This window comes from Sapajus apella, unplaced genomic scaffold (genome assembly GCF_009761245.1).
Source record: "Sapajus apella isolate SASKATOON/1434 unplaced genomic scaffold, GSC_monkey_1.0 scaffold33, whole genome shotgun sequence".
In the NCBI taxonomy this organism is placed as follows: domain Eukaryota; kingdom Metazoa; phylum Chordata; class Mammalia; order Primates; family Cebidae; genus Sapajus; species Sapajus apella.
Genome location: NW_022436973.1, coordinates 1,391,979 through 1,412,793, shown reverse-complemented (window position 1 = coordinate 1,412,793; position 20,815 = coordinate 1,391,979). Strand labels below are relative to the sequence as shown.

Below are 20,815 nucleotides of genomic sequence, written 5' to 3'. Positions count from 1 at the left end.
CTGCTTCACAGCAGCTGATGATCTTAAGAGGGATATGCATCTGAAGAAAGGAGCAGTCGCTCATTTTGGTGAGGACCTACTATGTGCTAGGCATTTTACATTACATCCATTGAATCTTTGTGAGACTTCTGTAAGGTTCGTATTTTTCATCTCTGTTTTACATATCGGGCAACTGAGATTCAGAAAAGGCCGAGTGGCTTGTCCAGGTTACACAGATGCAAAAACAGAAGCAAAAATTGCCTGAAAGCCACAGAAGCAAGGAAGGTACAAAGTCTAGAGATACCTAAAAATTGACGTCTTCTTTTTTCCTTTTTAAGAGCAGAGTACCTCCCTGTTGACTTTAGCTGTATGTCTTCTAAATTCATTTTTTGTTCCTGCGCTCATTACCACAGGCACTTACTGGGACTCTCTGTATATGTTGGGAGTTCCATGGAGAATAACCTAATGAGCAAGCAACATCCTTAAGACACATTTGCTCCTGCCAATAATATAAAGCAACTGCAGTTCAGAGAAAGGTGCCATTCCCACAGGTGGAGAGAATCAGGGGAGACTTCTTGCAGAAGGCAGTGTTTGATCTGGACTTTGAAGAATGATGTAGGATTTGAATATACTGAGATGGAGGAGATTGGAAGGATATGGGAAGAGCCCAGGAGTCCCATGGAGTATCTGCAGACAGAAGCCAGCCCAGGTCATGATTTTCTCCCTCACAGACACTTGCACAAGGCATTTGTCCAAAGCTAAGTGAAGTAGCTATGTGATCTCTCTCAGCCAGAACGACTGGTAAACATCTTCGTGCTTTCTCAAGAACTACTACGCTAAAATGCCTCTGTTCAAAACAATTACTGTGCCTATCACACACCTTGAGGTAAATTAACCTGTGGACATATGCCAACTCTTAATAGCCTTTAAAATGGCAAACACTGAACAATTAAAGTGGTTGGGGGCTGCTTTACTACAGAAAGGCAAAATTTCAGAGAAGGATTTTTTTGTCGGCTCAGAATGTGAGGAATTACAGCTGCTATTTGTAAAATACCTACTGTGCTGGCCACTCTACACAGACACTCTCTCATTGCCCTTCACCAAAACACTAAGAAGTCACCACTGTTATCTTGATTTTCCAGATGAAGAAACTGAGGCTCAGAGTGGTTCTACTACTGTCCTAGGAGGAAACAATCTCACAGGAAATGCGGGCCTAGAATTGTGAAACAGGCCTGACACCAAAACCCACATTATTTCCATTTATGTGTGTGTATACTGGAGAGACAATGATGGGCCTTACCTTAAATTTTCCTGTGTCCCTGGGTCCCCAGATCCCTCTGTTCCATAGCTCCATTTTTACTGGGCTATTATTTCTCTTGGTCATTTGCACTCCTTTTGCAACCTCTTGCTCTAACCCCTTGGCTACCTCTGATGCCCTGAGCTCCGACTGCTCTCAGCATGTTGCCTGTGCACAGCACTGCTTGGAAGACCAGCCACATCACGTGGCCAACCCCCAGGACAGCAGAGACAGGACTGCCCCCCCCGCAAAAGGGCCTCCTTGCCAGCCCAGAATAGCTATCACTTCTTGTATCTAGCAGGGCACTGATGCCACACACAGAAACAAGGCCCTACGGGCAGACAGACTTGTATTTGGTACCTGACTCTTCCGCAACCTGGCTGACATGCTCCAAGCACCTGGTCCAGGCAGAAGTCTCCCCACCGCCCAAAGAACAGGGCTTAGTAAGAAGCATGGGTAGGGCTTGGGGGTCATGGGGTCCTGAGTTCAAACTTAACCCTGCTGCATTCTGGCTCTGAGCAATAATACACAAGTCTTCAAACTTCAGTCTTCACATCTAAATAAATTCCACAAAATAAAATAGACTTTGCAGGGCTTGTTATAAACATTGGGAGAGTCTACCATATAGTAGGGACCAACTGGTAATGCCTTTCAACTTCTGCCCTTTTGTAGTCTGATATGGGGTGTTCCTTATTCACCTTTGTGCCTGCAATACCAAGCACAGGATAAAGTACATGGCAGGAGCTCAGTTAGCAGGAGGAATCTTGAACCTCACCCGCTTCCTACCCTCAAAACTCTAGGGTAAAAATTGGCAAACTGTGACCTGTGGGCCAAATCTGGCCCACTGCCTGTTGTTTTCAAATTAAGTTTTATGGGAACACAGCCACACTCATACACGTAGCTATGACTTCATGCTACAACATCAGCGTTACAGAGATGCAACACAGAACACATGGGCTTGCAAAGCCAAAATAATTTACCGTCTGGCTCCTTACAGAATATATTTGTGGATCCCTGTACTTGTATAGGGATACTTTCAGTGTTGGAGAGCACTTGAGGGCCTCACTGTTTTGGGGGAAAATAGAATTCCTCTGCTCCTCCCCAATCCAGACATTATCTCCTCTTTCCCTAGTTTATTTTTTCTTCTTAGCTCTTACCATTACATAACATGCTTTTTATTTTTGTTATATATGTTGTTTACTTTCTACCTCTTCCATTAAAAAAGCTCCACGTGTATAGGGATTTTTACTTGTGCTAACTCCTGTATATCCAGAAGCTTGTCCAATGCTTAGTATGTAGAGGGCATTCCACAAATATCTGTGGAATGAATAAACACTGATTTCATTGAAGAGCTTGGTTAGCCAAAGTGTGTTAAAGAGGGAACACACTTTGGCTAACCAAGCTCTTCAATGAAATCAGTGTTTATTCATTGAAAGGACCAGGTGGCCCCTAATACCTATGAGGAGGGCATTACTTTTCCTGTTTTATAGATAAGACAACTGAGACTCCAGTTAAGTCAGTGATTCTCTAACATGTATGTGAATCAGCCGGGATCTTGTTATGATACAGATTCTAATTCAGGGGTCTGGTCTGGGGCCCTCAATACTACATCCCTGACAAGCTCCCAGGTGATGCTGATGCTGCTTGTCCATGGTCCACATGCTGAGGACTGAGGCTTCAAGGACCCCCTCGGGGTATATACTAGCACATGGGGGGCCATCATTTCCTTTCTGCTTCTTTTTCCTCATTTCCACGCATCTCTCTCACTCCTATGGTCTCCAAGGCCTGTCCCTCCTCCCGCCTATACTGTTCTCTGTCCCCAGACACCTCGCCTCCAGGCCTTCCCTTTCATAGCCCCTACCTCCAGCATCTTCAGTCCCTTCCTTCAGCCCAGGCTCCCCGACTATAACTAAATCTCTGCCCAGGACTTTCTGATCTTTAAGGTGGCTGGTATCATGTTTCTCCTCTGTTTTACGAAAAAGGTAATTCTACTCATGGTCCCCGGGAAGGCTGGCTTCCTACTCAACCTTCACCCCTAAAACCTTTACAAGTGACTTCTGATGGCCAAATATCAGGGCCGTGTCCAAGGGCCGTGTCCCCACCTCCATCCTCTGCAGCATCTGCTATGGCCAACCAACTCCTGCCACAAAAGCCTTCTCCTCTTGGGCCTTATGTCTTTCTCCTGCCTGTCTGTCTACTTTGCCAGTGCCTCTCTTCTTCTGATTCTTTAATCATGGTCAGTTCCTGGGCCTCATCCCCAAGCCCTTACTGAGCTAATGTATGTACAAAATACTTGGCATGTGGTGGGGGTTTCCTCTTCTCCCCTCCTGTCTTAATAATTAATTATACCTTACCCATTCAATCCCTTTAAGTCTAGGAACTGGTTCATCTCTCACAAGTGCTTGGTGGTAGATGGGATGGGAAGATGGTGCTTAAGAGAAAATCAGCCCACCTCAGGTTTCGCTATGGAAGGCAGGCTATTTGCAGTGACATAAGATGTATGACCCTCATGGGGGCCTTGGGGTTGGTGAATATAAAATGAATATAATTATAGAAACCCTGTGTCCTGTCTCGATGCGTCTGCATCCCACTGCTGCTATGAGCTTCCTGCTCTGGGACCTGTGGCATAGAACTTTGTCTGCACCGACTGAAAGGCCTGTGGTTATTACTGCACCTTGAACTGCAAGTATGTGCAGATCCGTCCTCTGTCTTTTCACACTGCTTATCTTGGATTCCACCCCAGCACCCAGCACACAGCACTATATAAAGTGGGCATTCAAAGACCCTGATAGGCAAACTGGCTGATAGGGAGATGGGAGTGAGGTACCAGAGGTGGTGATGTGTCCTGCATGCCTACCTCTACTGTGGAACATGAATGCCCTAAGAGGCCCTGGAGGAACAGAGGGGCTTCCAGGGACTACCATTCCTGCTATAAACCTTGTGGTTTCTGAAACGGGAAAAAAAGAAAACTAGCATTTCACGAGTGTCAACTTTGTGCCAGGCGCTTTACAAAATCATCTCATCTCCTCTTCACAGCAACTCTGTGAGTCAGGCATCATTACCCTGATTTTATAATTAAGAGGAAAAAGACTCAAAAAGTTCAGAAAATTTGCCCAAGGCACTATAGCCAGTGCATGATAGAGGCAGGATATGAGCCCAGAGCTGCATCACCCCCGAAGCTCATTCTCTTTCCACCATAGCAATGACTCACTATATTGTTTTGTACCTCCACGCCTTTGAAGATGCAGTTTACTCTAATCCGAATTTTAATTTTTTCAGTAATGGGTAAAGCTATCTCTCAATGCACTGATAATTATCCCTTGCCACATAAAAATTTTGCCACTCCACATATACACCATGGAATACTATGCAGCCATAAAAAATGATGAGATCATTGTCCTTTGTAGGGGCATGGATGAATCTAGAAACCATCATTCTCAGCAAAATGACACAAGAACAGAAACTCAAACACCACATGTTCTCATTCACACGCAGGTGTTGAACAATGAGAACACATGGACACAGGGAGGGGAGCATCACACACTTGGGTCTGTTGGGGGTGTCTAAGGGAGAGCCGCAGGGGTTGGGGAGGTTGGGGAGGGATAACATGGGAAGAAATGCCAGATATAGGTGACCAGGGGGATGGAGGCAGCAAATCACCTTGCCATCTAGGTACCTATGCAACAACCCTCCATGATCTGCACATGTACCCCAGAATCTAAAGTACGATTTAAAAAATTGCATATATAAAAATTTGCCACTCAACGAAGTGCTCCTATACCACAGTATGTAGAGGTGTCTCTCAACTGACGTTTCCAATAGGTGAGTTTATGCTAGTCTCTCAGATAGGCTTGCATACTGTGAGGGTGAACCTCTGGGTTCTAGTCATTTCTTCATTCACACTATCTAAAACATAATGTGCATGTTGAAAGCATGTTTGTGGGATGAATAAATAAACACATGAAATAAGTGATCTGGTACTTCCAGTATTGGTGATGGGGGTCCATTTGTTCCCATATAACATGAGGGTGGTAGTACCTGCCCTAAACACCTGTGGACTGAACACTGAGCAGAGGGGATGGGGCAGCCTTTTGTTGGCTCCGTCTTTATATGTGAAGTCTTCAGCAGGTAATGCTGTTAGGGACAACCTCTCTCATAAAGCTGAGTTTGCCAGAGGTGAGGGAAGACATGGAGTGCTGGGCAATGCACTTTATCAGAAGCCAGGCATTCCCTGTTTTAATCCTATTCTTTTGCTAGCTGGATGTGCAATGAATTCACATCCTTCAATCTCTTTATAATGTCCCTATGACCTCTCTGGACCTCAATTTCCAAAAATAAAAAAAACTGCATATTACAAATGTGGGACTAGTTCAGAGATTTTCTAACTTTTTATCACCAAGGATCTATTGTACAGTGTTCTCCCTTACTCCTTTGTTTTCAGAATCTGTTTATTATTATTATTATTATTATTTTGAGATGGAGTTTTGCTCTTTTTACCCAGGCTGGAGTGCAATGGCGCAATCTTGGCTGACTGCAACCTCCACCTCCTGGGTTCAAGCGATTCTCCTACCTTAGCCTCCTGAGTAGCTGAGACTACAGGCACCCACCACCATGTCTGGCTAATTTTTGTATTTTTAGTAGAGATAGAATTTTGCTATGTTGGCTGGGCTGGTCTCAAACTCCTAACTTCAGGTGATCTGCCCGTCTTGGCCTCCAAAGTGCTGGGATTACAGGCGTAAGCCACTGTGCCAAGCCGTCTGTTTTATCAATTAAAAAAATAATCACTTGTATTTAGCAAGTGTAAAAAACAGATAAGCAAGCACCCATCTGTAACTCTGAATAAAATGCATTGATAACATGAAATAATGCTAAACACCAAACATATATTCCCAGCCCAAAGCAAAGACACTGGATGTTTTTTTCACCTGTGAGGCTGGTTCTAGATAAGGTCATGAATCCCTGCAGACTTTCTGAAATAGCAGAAACAGCCAATGAATTCCTTTCTAAACTCTGAGCCCCCAGGGCTACCCATTCTTCAAGTAGAAACAAATGGATTCAGAAGTTGCTAAGAATGTGATTCTGTCATATGTGTGCAAGTCCTGCAGGAGGATTTGGCCCCCTGCTTGATGGAATTCAGGGATTCCTAACTAGAAAACTGCACTTACAAAGGAGAAACAGCCCTTCACATCTCCAAAAATAAGAAAAAAATCCAAGATGGCAGAAACATAACGAAGTTGAACAATGACAGTGCACTTTCAAGTGAAACACATTTATGCAAAATAAAAACTTTAAGGCTACAGACAACTTAGACAGAAGAGAAAATGAGAAACTAACAGACACTTGGTTGGTGCGGGAAATGCATGCTACAGATTCCCTTACAGGGCACGAAGCAAAGTTAATACCAGCTCGATACTTACAAGTAATAGGAGTAGGAATAAGCATTTCTTCTATATATTGATGGGCAGTCAGATGAAGGAAATGTCCAAAATGGGGGAAAAAGAAAAGACAAACAAACAAGAATTAGATTTTTAATGAAATCTTGATTCTTAGAAATGCACATATTATTTTAGCATCCCTAAGCTCAAGGAGATGCAAGTTCCTCTACTAATCATCTTCACTGAGAATCAGATATTTCCAGTGGTAGAAGAAATAAGAAAGACCTCTTCTATAACAGGGAAACTCATGACCTGTCACAGGAAGTTTCATGTTGACTGTTGTGGTTGTTTCAAAGTTCTTCCTTATGGTCAACTAAAACTAACTTCCTTGTAATTATGATTTTTTCTGTTTTTTGGTGTGGGCAGCAGGGGCAGGGTGGTGTGTGTTGGATCAGCTCTCTGTGGCTTCCTAGGACTAGTCTACCACTCTTCCATATGATAATGTCCTGTGATGTAAGCAATGCTACAATAACTTCTTCTGTCTCCTCTGCTTCACATAAACTCACATCAGAATCTATTTAGTAAGGTCATACCCAAAGCAAGGAGATCATATAGCCAGCACCCCAGATGGCTCCCCAGTGATCTGCACGTCCTAGTGTACAGGACTTTATGGAGTGTCCTCCCACACTAAGTCAGGGCTGGCCCTGTGTAAACAGAATGTGGTAGGAATTATGTTCTGGAACTTTCCAAGCCAGGGAAAAAAAGAAGCCTCTCAGCTCTGTCCATAACTCTCTCTTGGAACCCTCAATTTCCATATAAGAAGCCCAACTTCCCTGAGGCAACCATGCTGTAGAGCTCCCAGGAGAGCCTCTGAGACTACATAAAGAGAAAGAGATGTCCCACCAGCCCCCAGCCATTCTACTTTCAGCCAACTAAGTTATCTCAGCTGAGACCCCTGACATTACAGAACAGAAATAAGTCATTCCCTTTAAGCTCTGCCCAAAGTGAAGGCTCATGAGAAAAATAAATAACTGTTGTTATTTAAGCCATTAAATTTTGGGGGTAGTTTGCTTTGTGACCGTAGACAACCAGCACAAAATCCAGCCTTATCATGGAAGAGCATTGTACTGAGAGGGAGGAGTTCCAACCTTCAATCTAAATAGACTCGACCTTGAATAAACTCTCTGTGCCTTCATTTCTGCATCTGTCCCTTAGGCACATTAAACTAGATCAGTAATTTTCAAACTGTGTTCATAGAAATCTGGGGGAGCTATAGCAGCCCCTGTGTAATGAAGAAGGATGTACTGAGCAGGTGAGGCTGCTGGCCCCACCATCCACCAAAGCACCTCCATTTTTATCTATTTTATACATTGGAGTATCATTTAAGATATCATTCTCCAAAAGAAAGCTTGAAAAATCACTGCTTTCAATCTCTTTCCAATGTCCCTACTGGCACCTGGCTTCCAAACAATCACAAAACTCAAATAAAATCATGATATTCCCTTTGTTATAACTTTTCATATGTTGTAAGAAAATAAATAGGAATGTTTTTATTTCACATCAGATTTAGCTATACTGACAATAAGTGATACATTCGTAGATTGAGAAAAATGGCTAGATCATTCAGGCCTCCAAATACCCACCTGAGTAGACAAGAAAGGATTCCTTTTTTTGAATGATTTGATTACTTGCAACTATTATCCCATTTGCTTGGTACAGGAAAACACAGTCTTTATAACTGCAGAATGAGGGACACATTGTCAGAGCCTAAAATTTTCCAATCTCAAGTAAAAAATACCCAAAGCTCGAAAGGTAGGGCCATCTCTAGTCTTTCTTTCATCAATTGGCAAAGCTCAACCCTACACCCCCAGAAGGAAAGTGACTCTAAAAGATAAGAAGCCACAGAAGAAGGAAAGCCCCACACCTCCTTAGGGGGCTGAACTGGGGAAAATGAGCCACAGTGCAGCAAGATCTGGCCACAAAGAAAACTGTTCAATATCCCAGACTGAAAGAACAGTGGCCCTAGATGATGAGAGGGTGAAGAGCTGAGGACTACGATGAGTGGGAACTGGAAGCTCCCACAGATAGTCATCAAATCCCCCTTGCCAGCAATACAGGTTGGCACTATAAGGAGATCATTTTGCCACCTCACTGCTGGTAAGTTCAGTGCCTGGAAAGTGATTCCTCTGGGACCTAAAACTCAGGGTTCATTTGATCAAGACTTATAGGGACGCCTATGTTCTCCGCATTGTCAAAAACACGAAGCTGATAATTAAGATGCCAGTGTTCTAATCTCAGATCTTTCAGTTGTCCATTGTGACACGTTGGGCAAGTAAATTCTTCTTCTTCATTTCGGACCTCTTTTTCCTGATCCATGCACCAAGGTGGATGGCATAGATGACTGACAGCTCAACCAGCTTTAAGGAGTGGAAATACAATAAGCCTTAGCATCTCAGGACCACCACTTAACTAACTATATGGCTTTGAACAAGTCACTAAACAGCCCTGAGTCGCAGTTGCTCTATCTGAAGGTTGGGGGCAATAATTATGTATTCCCAAGAATCACCATAGGCATTAGCATTATATTAGTCTAAATTATACTCGAATTAGATATGATATGTAATATATAAAGAATTTTATGTAAATTATATTAATCTAAATTGATATTATATTAATCTAAACATCTGGAATGTATTTGGGCTCCATAAAGGGTGGTTTATGTCTGCACCTCATCCACAGATATAAGGTTTAGTGCTTCTCAATCTGGTCATCAGGAACAAAGTGTTCGCCTCGTTAGGAATAATAAAATAAGAACAGGCCAGGCACAGTGGCTCAAGCCTGTAATCCCAGCACTTTGGGAGGTTGAGACGGGCAGATCACGAGGTCAAGAGATCGAGACCAACCTGGCCAACATGGTGAAACCCCGACTCTACTAAAAATACAAAAATTAGCTGGGTGTGGTGGCGTGCGCCTGTAGTCCCAGCTACTCGGGAGGCTGAGGCAGGAGAATTGCTTGAACCCGGGAGGCAGAGGTTGCAGTGGGCCGAGATTGTGCCACTGCACTCCAGCCTGGTGCCTGGCGACAGAGTGAGACTCTCTAAAAAAAAAAAAGAACAAATACTTATACAGCAATTACTATGTTTCAGGTATTGTTCTCAGCTTCAGCGCACATTAACTCATGTATTCCTCACAGCTGCCCTAAAAGATAGGTATTATTGCCATTTCCACTATACTGACAGAGAAACTGAGGCAAACAAGGAGAAGTCACTTCAGATCACACAGCTAGTAACTGGACTTGATAGCAACATGGCTCTAAAGCTTATAGCTCACGTTCTTGACCTCAAGCCTGTACTGCTTTCAAGGAAGGATGAAAACTGATATATCTTGAGAAATCTGGTGAGTCAGGCACTGGGATGTCACATGTCTTATCTCTTTCAATCCTCCCCACAATCCTGAGGAGCAGATATTATGACTCTCACCGTTAGCTGAGGAATAAAAGACTATAAGTCCACGTCTCACTAGGTCAAAGGCTTTGTGTATCTTTGGACCAGTTGCAAGGTCTCCGTTCTGAGCTGCGCCTCCTCACTGTCAGCAGCCACCCCTTCCTCAGCCTCAGGCTACACTGAGCATTCTGGACCTTCTAGTTTTTCTGCTGTCAGCCTTCAGGATTCGCTTCTGTCTGAGCCAAGAAAACATGGTTCCTTCTTCACCTTCAAACCACAGATCACCTTGTCCAAGTTGTTTTTCTGAGTTATCCTGGCTGTCATCAAAAGCCCTCCTGCTGCTATCTCTGACCCAGCAGCAAGGCAACTCTAGGATAATGGTAACTGACAAACTTCTATTAATTGAATCTCTTTTACCAATTAAACTGAAAAATCTTCTAGGTCAAGTATCACAGGTCTTTCCTCTGTGACCAAAAAAGTTTACGTGTGTGTTTTTTTCTAAGCCTTGAAGACGATTTACTGAAGGTCTAAATTTACAAGGATACAGTGATATTGCAAGTAACAGATTGCCTGAAACAAAAAATCCTGAGCAGGAAGACAGCTGTGCTCAGAAAACAAAACAAAACAAAACAATAACCCCAAACTTAATAAATCACAGACTGCAGAACCTTATTTGAGATAGCTGACAAGATTGACTTCAGGCACAGTTTTCTTCTGTTCCATACAATTTAAACGGGACAAAGTTGTCTATCTAACCACCCATTTGACCATCTACCCATCTATCTAGATCATAAACCCACCCGTTCAGCCACCTATCCATCTGTCCATCCAAAAACCTACCCATGCATATATGCATCCATCCATCCATCCATCCAACCATCCATCCACCCACCTATCTATAGAGCCCATAGGTCCATCAATCCATCCATCATCTATCTATCTTTCCATCATTAATTGAGAAACTTCTCAAGGGCCTATATCCTTATCTCTGTCAAGTAGACATAGAAAGACAAATGAGATACTAATCTAGCCCATATGTCTGATGAGAGAGCCAGACAAGCAAATTATAAAGCAGATGATAATAAAAGCTGTCACTTAAATAGTAGGAGATCAATTATGTGTCAGGTACTGTTTTAATTATATTGCACGAACTATTTTATTTAATCTTCACAATAACCTTATGAGGCAGTATTATCCCTGTTTACAGATGAGAAAAGTGAGACTCAGAGAGGTTAAGCAACTTTCTCACATTTACATAGTCATTGAGTCGTATGGCAGGGATTTGAATCCAGGGAGTCTGATTTAAAGAGCCTATCTTAATAGCTATTATATTATCTTCTGTCATGATAACTCGTATGATGAGTCAAAACAGGGAGCTGTGAGTCCATACCTGGGGTTAGGGGTGAGGAGGAAAAGCAGGCAAGATGTCTCAGAATCTGGGATGCCTGAGTGGTACAGTAAAAAAGAAGTCAGATGGAGGAGAGGGAAAGGGCAATTTTAGGCAGATGGAACTGAGCTTGTGGTTTGGGTGGGTGGGTTAACACAGTGGGAATGGCAAGATGTTGGAAGGGCTAGTTCCCAAAGAGTTTGAGGAGCTTGGTCTCAGTCCTGTACATAGGTCACAGGGAAGACTCAAGAAATTACATGGCCAAATATTTGTTGTCAATGATTAATTTTAGCAGCAGGGTGAGGGGAAAGTCAAAGGCAGTATGACTGCGGTTACACAATCACTGATTGGCCAACACAAGAAATACTGGGGGCTTCCTTTGCAATGGCCATGGGGATGGCAAAGAAAGGTCAGTGTGCAAGGTGGTTAAGACACAAAATCAATAGGTGATTAAATGTGAATATACGGAAGAGGACTTCCACGTTCCTAGCTTATGTGGCTGCCCACGTAGGTGCAAGCAGAAAGAGCAGGATTCCATTTTCAGGTGTAGAGGAAGGAGCAGTTTAGAACAGGATGAACAGAAGATGACACATTTTGTTTGGGCGTTTGGGCCTTTTTCCTACCTCAACAAATCACTCAAAATTATGCCACACAATTTGGTATCTCAGCAGGTCTTGTTTTATATTTAATTCGGGGTAGATGATGTTTCAGAGTGTGGCTTCCATTATCAGACTGTCCAAATTGGAACTCACTTCAGCCATTTATTAGCTATGTGATTCCAGGCAATTTCCTTAAACTCTACTTGCATTTCAGTTTTCTGATGTGTAGTATCCTTTACTACTATGCACTGCCTCTTTTAGCTTGGCCTGAGTTCACTTTTCTGATTGCCTCATCATTTGTTTTGTTTTGTTTCTGGGTAGACAATGTGCCCTCTGAAGGTTCAGACCATGGCCTATCTTCCACACACTGCCCTCCAGCCTTGCCTTGCCACCCTCCCACCACAGGACTTGGTGCACACACCATCGATGCTGAAATTGACATTTAGGTCTGTTCTCTGAGTGACGCTCTCTTGTACGACAGATGGAGAGTTGATCTGTTTTAATTCCACTGGGCTTTCTCATTCAACTTGTTTTTTAGGAAATTCTTAGTATTTGCAAGGCACATTGGAGATGAGGATGTATCAGAATACACAGCCGATGGTCTAGCAGGGAAATACGATGTGAATACAAAGGCAGAAAATAACATGGGTCCTCACAGAGGGGATCCAGATGTGAAGAGATTCTGTCTAGATCAAAGGTCAGGAAAGGTTTACAGGAGAAAGTGGCTACTGAAATAGCCCTTAAACATGGGTAATAGCTGGCCGCATGGAGCTGAGAAACACAGGCATTGAAGAAGAAAGTTCATAAGCAAAACTTATGGAGTAGAGGTGAGACTTTAGGAGACTTGTCAGAAAAACTAAGAAATAAACTAAAAAGCCAAGAAAAACTAAGAAACTTGTTTCCCTATGGGGCAGGGAGACAGCACCACTTGACAAAGTTCCCAGTTGACTTAGGTGCTTCTTCCCTCACTTCCACTCGTGAACCATGGTTATGGAGAAGAAGCCACTGAAGGGTTTCAGATGACAGGTTTGAGAATACAAGCTTTATTTTTGAACATGATGCTGGCTACAGTGTGGAGGATAAGTTGGAGGGGTGGGGAGCAGTTAGGAAGGTCAGTGAGGAGACTCATGCAATGGGGCTAAAGAGGTCTGACCCAGAGAAAAGATAGTGGACAGAGAGAAGGAAAGGGAGAGGGAGAGGGAGAGAGAGAAGATGTGATCAAGAGAATGTAAAGAACCCAGGGTGTTGGACTCCCATCTGTTTGATGATGGGATAGGAGGTAGTGCCTGTGAATGAAGATTGGGGAGTAGGTAATGATTTTGACTTTGAAAATGAAATACCTGAGGGATTTTCAAGGTAGATGTTCAGAGGCAGATGATACGGATAATGGAGCTCTGGCAAGAGGGGACTGAAGCAGAAGGAACCCCTTCCTTTTAGGCCATTTCCAGCTTCAGGCCAGCAAAACTACAACCACCGGGCAGTTTGATAAATACACAAATGCAGACCTGTGTGTATGGCACAGTGGCTGCATGCAGAGGAGCATCATTGAATCTTCCTGGGGTAGGAGGCTGGTGGGAAGGCTTTGCTGAGATGGTAACACTTGGGAGTCCTACTTGGAAGGACAAGAGGCTGAGAGTCAGAGTGTGATAGGAACTTTGTAGGTCAAGAGAATCTCAGGACATTTCATTCAGGGAATCAGCATGCACAAAGAAGAATATAGTGAAATTGGGAAAACCAAGCCCCAGAGAGGAAAAGAATCTGAGCCCATATTTCTTAGTCCAGGATTTGCTTATTTCCTGTCAGTCTCCTTGGACTGACAGAGTAGAAGTTAGCAGCACGAGCTCTGGAGACACAGAGACTGGGTTTCCATATCAACTCTACTCAAAACCTTCGCCAACTCACGTGACCTCTTTGCACTTCAGTTTCTTCTTTTCAAACAAGGAACAGACCTACTCTACTATGATTATTAGGAAGATTAAAATCAGAATATGGCTGCAGTTTAAATGGAAAATGATGCAAATTATGTTAGTGTGTAAGCATTGATTGCAACCCTGCCATTAGCATATTAGTAATGGGTTTGGAGCTGGCTTGGTACAGTTGATGGTCATGTGGAGATGAATGTTTCTGTAGATATTGTGCATTGTAATTCCTCAGGCAGGTTCAGGGAACAAAGCCTATTCCAATAATTAGCTCATTTGATCTTTAGAATCGCCCCATAAAACTGGCTACCTTTCATAGAAGGGAAAGCAAAGGCTGAGATTTGTTAAGTTGCTTCTCCAAGATTAACAGCAAATCAACAGGACTAAAAATTTGGGTTTGGTTTTTCTGATCCTTTGTCCACAGCTACAAGTTGTGCATCCATTAGACTGGGAGATACTGGAGGACAGGTACAAGTCACAGAAAATGTATAACCAGAGATGCATATAAAATTTCAGAATAGACACTCATATTTATACTCAAGACACTCCCAATATACTCTTGGAACAAAAGTTTCCATTTGGACAGGCAAGGAAAGTTTGGCAAAAAGTTCAGGCTGGACCAGGAAGAGCTGGGCAGAGGAGCAGGGGAGGAGATAGGGTCTGGCTATAACCTTGGATGGCACCAACTTTGAATATAGCTCCCTAAAATTTCCTAGTTCTCATCTGAAAATTAAAATGTGATGGACAGGTTAGTGTGGGATCCAGACAAGTTCAGGAGTGTGGAACTTGCGAAAAGTCCCGCATAACTTGTCTTTGGTATTTCCCTAGGCATAAATGCCTGGCCATGCTTTAAGTTTAAGGGGCCATGTTCAGAACTCCAGGAAGTGTGTCCGACGGCATAAAATTGAACTGTATGAAACTTGTGTGCACATACATATAATTCCACACTCCACAAACCTTAAATTCTAGAACTTCTCATAAGTGAGTGGCTAATAAACACCTTCAACTATGGAGACATACTGGTTAAGGCAATAAGACTTGATCTTTTCATTTTAATTTGCAAGAAAGGCACACAGTGCTCCACGGTATTAAGAAAACATAGAATTGGTCATGCGACCTCTTGATGACTGACTTTAGAGGAGGTGGGAGAACGCCAGGGATGAAGATGACCAGGACTGCTGTGCTGAGTCAGTAAGAAAGGTCTTCCTCTAGGTCAGGACTTAACATGGTGCTCATGACAAGGAGGTACGTTTTACTACATAATGACATGGGGTACCCATTACAGAACATTCAGAGCTCTAGATATGATCAATAGATCCAGAAGAAAAAGATGGAGCCACTATCTAGTGACAGCATAAGGATGGATATTTTGTATCTGGTGTGGCTAAAAGCACCCTGGTAGTTAACTCTGTCAGTGAGGGGCTCCAGGATCCCTTCTTACAATGCTCATACCATCCTGTGCATGTCCGTGCATTCCTGATTCCATATGGCTCCACATTCAATAAAGCCCAGTTCAAACAGCCAAAGGTAATGCAAAAAGAATGCTAAACTTTAATTTTCTTCTCTTTAAACTATAAGAGAATTCCATTTAAATTGCCCACCAATATCTCATATCCCTTTCTGCTTTTCATTTCTCAAGATCTCCCTCCCCCAGTTACAAAACAAAACCAAGCAACCACAACAAAACACCTCTCAGGTTTTGTTGATATTCTCTCTATTCCCTCCTCTCTCTGTTTTGTTTTCAGTTACTAAATGTAAATTACTTTAGCTTTTTTTTTTTCCCATTAAAACCTTCCCTTCATCCTTGGATCTCAAGCCCATTATCTGCCTGTCTTCTAGTTCTGTGTCACAAAAGAACCCCTAACAGGATGAGAAGGACTGTCTTTGGAGAGTGGCAAGGAAGCTCTAAGGTCAATGATCACAAACCCTTCAGAGGGAAAAACTGGGGACATCTTATGTGTGCTGGAAACATCTGTGGCTACAGCTTTAGGGAGAGTTTGAGTCAGTTGAATCTATTAGGAACAGGAAAAAACAAACAAACAAACCCCAGAAAGCAACCATGTTGATGCCTAGGGAAGGCAGGGAAAAGACCCAGGCAAGCTTAAGCTAGTGGAGGGGGTGTAGCAGGTGTTATCCTCTGAGAACTCCTGAGTCCAAGCACTGTAGGTGATCACAGGACACTGAGAAGATGTTAACACCAGGATCCTGAGCTATGTGATGAGCCTGTTATTTGGAAGTTTCTTTGACTTGAATACATCCTCCTTTCAGGTAGATGTAGACAGTATTCTGGCCAACAGTAAGTTGGTAACAGACTCAATTAGTCAGTGTAGTATATACTAATATATATATATATATATATATATATATATATATATAAAATATATATGCACACATACATATATATATTTGCGGCTGGGGCAGCTGGGGACAGAAAAGGTGCAAAAGAGTTTCACTGTCCTTTGGGGCATCTCTAGACACAGGAAGACACTGTAGGTTAATGGAAAGAGTACAGGCCTAGGTGCAATTTCTCTCTTTCTCTCCATTTGTAAATTGTTCCAATCAACTAGGCCAAAAAAAATGTCTTATTTTCTTCAAAAGACACTGTATATGTAAACACTGATTAGCACTCCCCAACATGCAATGCCCAGGTTTTGCCTCTTGGGGAGAAATGGTGATCATGTGATACCTGGTCTGATGGACAGTTTTGATAGACATGAAAGATGATGAAAATACTCAGAGGAGGTTAAAACCACCACAAAGGACTCACTTTATAGTTGCTCCCACCCTGGAAACATAAAGCCTTTTCCTCCCTCCCAAAAAGTCACACATTTCAGAAATAGCTGTGAGAAGGAAGTGAAATCTCTTCACAATCTCACAGATGATGGTGACGTGGGTTAAGCCAGGCTTTAGAAAGAGCAAAATTGGAAAAGCCTATCTGATTTACAAATCGGTAGCAAAGAATAGGAAAATTTCAAGTCTATCAAAGAGGTATTCAGTTCCATTAATTTGGGTACACAATCCCAAACTCACCTCTGCCTCGAATACACCTGTCCCTCTAAGAAATATGTCAATGATCTTACATGTACAATGTGCTTACTGCCCCCAGAGAAATCAAAAGTCATATTCTACCCCACGTAATAGCAGCAGACTACTCACTGGGACATATCATGTGACCATGTGTTATCAGCGATGATGGTGATATGACAATGCAGTGTTGTCCTTAACCCTTTGAGGGCTCTTCATCCCCAATATTAACATAGTACCTCCTTTTCTTATCCCTAGTTTCTCCAACCAGAAAATCAGTAGCTGGATGAGAACCTTAGCTCTTAAGCTATTCTGCTGGGAGCTTGAGGCAAGATAAAAAATTGTCAAGAAAAGATGTCCTCACAGTATGATGTCCTGGCCAGAGGCAGGTATGACTGATCCAAAGCAGAACCATGAGAAACAGACAGAGGGACACCCTAGTGCTTGCATAGCCAAGAGGGGATTGTCTGCATGCGTAGTGGGGATCCTGGTATTTCTAAATCACTGGTGGCTGGAAATTGGGATATTGCTTTAAAAAAAAAAAAAAAACAAACTCTGCATTTTATATTCATGTGGTTCCTAAGGTAGAAGCTGGAATTACTTGTTGGGAGTATTCTGTCCCTTTATTCTGGTGGGAAACATTTGATGAGCATTTTTCATCCTACAGATGGAAGCAAGTTCCCAGCCCTTGTTCTTGGGTCTGACGGACAGTTTTGATAGATGTGAGAGTCGAGGAAGATACTCAGAGGAGGTTAAAATGAACACAAACGACTCACTTTATAGTTACTCCCATTATAAGCACACCCAGAGCTTCAGGCTGAGGTGTTGGTGTTGTTAATAATGTAGAAGGCCCTTTTGCCTGGGAGCAGGGCACAATGTATCACATAGTATTGTAATGTGGATAGATGTGTTGTTTGCTATGACAGACTGAGGAGTGGGAAGGTAGAGACCAAAATTGGGATGCTGGCATTGAAACAGAAGACATGGAGGTGTGAAGTAGGTGTATTAACATGGTAGCAGGCAGGGGCTAAGGGGATAGCCCCTTAAGACTCCCTGTTTAGAGGAATAACCGGTACATCCTGCGCACAGTGGTAGCTGATGTTCATCCTTGATATTTTCTTTCCCTCTCTGTAGTTTCATTGTATTATCCTCAAGCCTTGTGAATGCCTCTTAAACAGAAGACGCTAGTGTAGTAAATCTTGGAAATAAGGGAGGAATCTGCATGTATGCTTTCATGAGAAATGCAACTGGAGAAAACACACAGTATGAGAAAACTGTTTGCTGGTTTTCTCCAGGGAGACATGTTGAGAGGTGACAAGCAGCAGCAACCCAGCTGGGAAGGTTCTGTGGGACAGGGCATAGTACAGAGCCTGTAATAGGACTCTATTGGGAACTCTCACACCACTGTGGGCTTCATCTCTCAAGCAGAGGGCAGCTTGGGATGCTATTATTTGACCAATGGAAATCAGGGCAAATGGAGGTGAGAATGGTAAAACATTACTTTCTGCAACTGTATTTCTGGGCTCACCTATGTTCCTGGGGCTCCTAAGCTGTCTTGATGACATGATTGATTACAATACAGCCATCAACTCCTGCAAGACTCATTTCGTGATACATGGAATCCCACAGTACATAGAGGTGGCCCAGCCATGGGGATCACAGGCCCTGAAGAAGCTGGCTGCCTCAGGACTACCTGCCCGTGTGCAGGCAGCACGCACCCTTCCATCAGCAACACAATGAACCATAGCCTGCCCAAGTATTTCAGGACCTCAGTAGTTACAGATCCCTGCTGGATAATGATAAACAGAGCAAAAACCTGGCCACACAGCCATGCTGGGGTCACCTCGGCTCAGCAGAGTCTTCCGGGCAGCAGCAGAGACTCACCTCCTTTTGATGGTAAGCATCACGCCCAGGAGAATGATGATGAACATGAGGAGGCCGGCGATCACGCCAGCCATCTTCACGGTATTGTCCACCTGCTTCTCTGGCTCCACAGTGTTAGAATTCTGGGTGGAAGCACCTAGGAGAGGAAAGGGATGGACAACAGTGTTGAAAGGGCCCACACATGTCACTAGAAAATAATCATCGTGATAAGAGCTTCCTTTAGTTTAGTGCTAACTATGTGCCAGGCACTGTGCTAAGGACATCCTAGACATTGTCCCATTTAACACCTTTTGAGGATCAAGTTCTTGTGAGGTTGGAATTATAATGAGATTCTTTTGAGATGAAGAAACGGACATGCAGAGAAATTAAGTGAGTTGCCCAAGTTCTCACTTAGGCAATGTGCTGGAGCATCCTGTTCCTTAAGGCGAATCAAGTTAAGAATGTTTTCTCTCATGTTGCTTTGTCCCCAGGATCAAACCATGGAACAGTTCCTGGGCTTGTGGAATTATATCTAGCCCTCCTTTATTCTTTCAGGTAATGGGTTGCCCCATTAAGCTTGATGTTGGGGCAACACAATTTAAATCACTGGATTTTTAAAGATAAAAAGAGTTTTTTGTTTGTTCTTTATAGGAAATAAATGGTAGGGTAAAAAGTTTGTGTATTCAAGGGAACTTAAATACACTTTGGGTTCAAAAAAACACTTAAATCTGATCAGCTCCATTTTTACCATTTAGTACTAATGCAACATGCTCTAGCAGGTGGTAACTTACTGACACAATCCTCAGTAGAGGAAGCAGGTAACTGGCCGCTTATTAGATCCTCAGCCCTGTGCTGGGTAATTTCACTGATCTAGCCTTGTCAATCCTCACAAACATTCCCAAAGACAGATGCTGATTTTCCCATTTTATAGATGAGAAAACCAAGGGAAGTCACTAAAAGTCACATGGCTAATGAAGGTCAGGGCCAGAATTCCACAGGTTTTCTGATTCCAATTTTGGACCTCAATGGTCAGAAACCCTGAATTGAACTCTTAAGTTACTTAGTTCCTCAATCCCTTCTCCCTAAAACAAACATTCTGCTTATGTCATATCAAAGTAAGCAAGCAAAGAATGCCCCAAGTCAGTATCTTCATGCTATGTACTAGGGAGAGAGGCAACTTGTTACTTCAGACATTCTAGAGTGTTCCAGGGGTTCCCAGCACCTTAAATTAATTTCCTCCTGCTTCTGTTCATATTCCCATTGGTGCTAACCATTAAGGTGCAAGCCTTTAAGTGTGATTAAGCTTAATATCCAATCCATCCTTTTCCTAACCCATTCCATTTTTTCTTCCACGTTCACATCAGCTCATTCTTCATCAGCCAATACACTTTCTCTGAGCCTGTGCCCCTGGGAGAGTTTCTCCCTCTTCTCTAAATTCTATTAACACTTTATAACACTTTGCACATGCCTCACAATATCTCTTACTACAATGCACCAATATTATTAGTTATTTGTTTTCACATCTGTCTCCTCCAGTGGTCTGCAAACTCCTCAGAGGCAAGATTATGTCTCGTTTATCTTAGTTTTCCCATGTTAGCACAGACTCTGACTGGTAATAGGGGCTCCCTAAATGTTTGTGGTTGTTTAGTGTTTAGCTAAAGGGATGACGTCTCTGCCCACACACATTTGTTCTCATGGAAGCAAATTGAGTTTTCTCTTTTTTAAAGTCATGTGTTCATAGAACTTAGCTGAGTTTTGAGTTTAAGGAACGCTGCTCCCTAAAAGCTATGGTCCTGATTCCCCAAATGTACTGATGTTTAAGCCCTCCAGCACACTGACGCACCCCTTTCTTTTTGCTTAAGAGCGTTAAATGTTTCCTCTCTCAGAACACTTTTCCCAAGCTGTTGTAACTTAGACATGTTGGGTTTG

General features: G+C 42.9%; 1 protein-coding gene across 13 annotated transcripts in view; it reads right to left on the bottom strand.

The window, feature by feature from the left end:
- Positions 1-20,815, bottom strand: part of PTPRT (protein tyrosine phosphatase receptor type T) — a 1,128,767-nt gene that overhangs the window by 154,144 nt on the left and 953,808 nt on the right. For 8 of the 13 annotated variants that reach the window (XM_032295649.1, XM_032295654.1, XM_032295655.1 and 5 more), the window contains 2 exons: positions 18,908-19,043; positions 6,694-6,723 (listed from right to left, as the gene is read on the bottom strand). In XM_032295649.1, coding sequence (XP_032151540.1) covers positions 6,694-6,723; positions 18,908-19,043 — 166 coding nt within the window. The remainder of the gene's footprint in view (positions 1-6,693; positions 6,724-18,907; positions 19,044-20,815) is intronic. The other 5 variants (XM_032295652.1, XM_032295658.1, XM_032295657.1 and 2 more) reach the window with 2 other exon arrangements.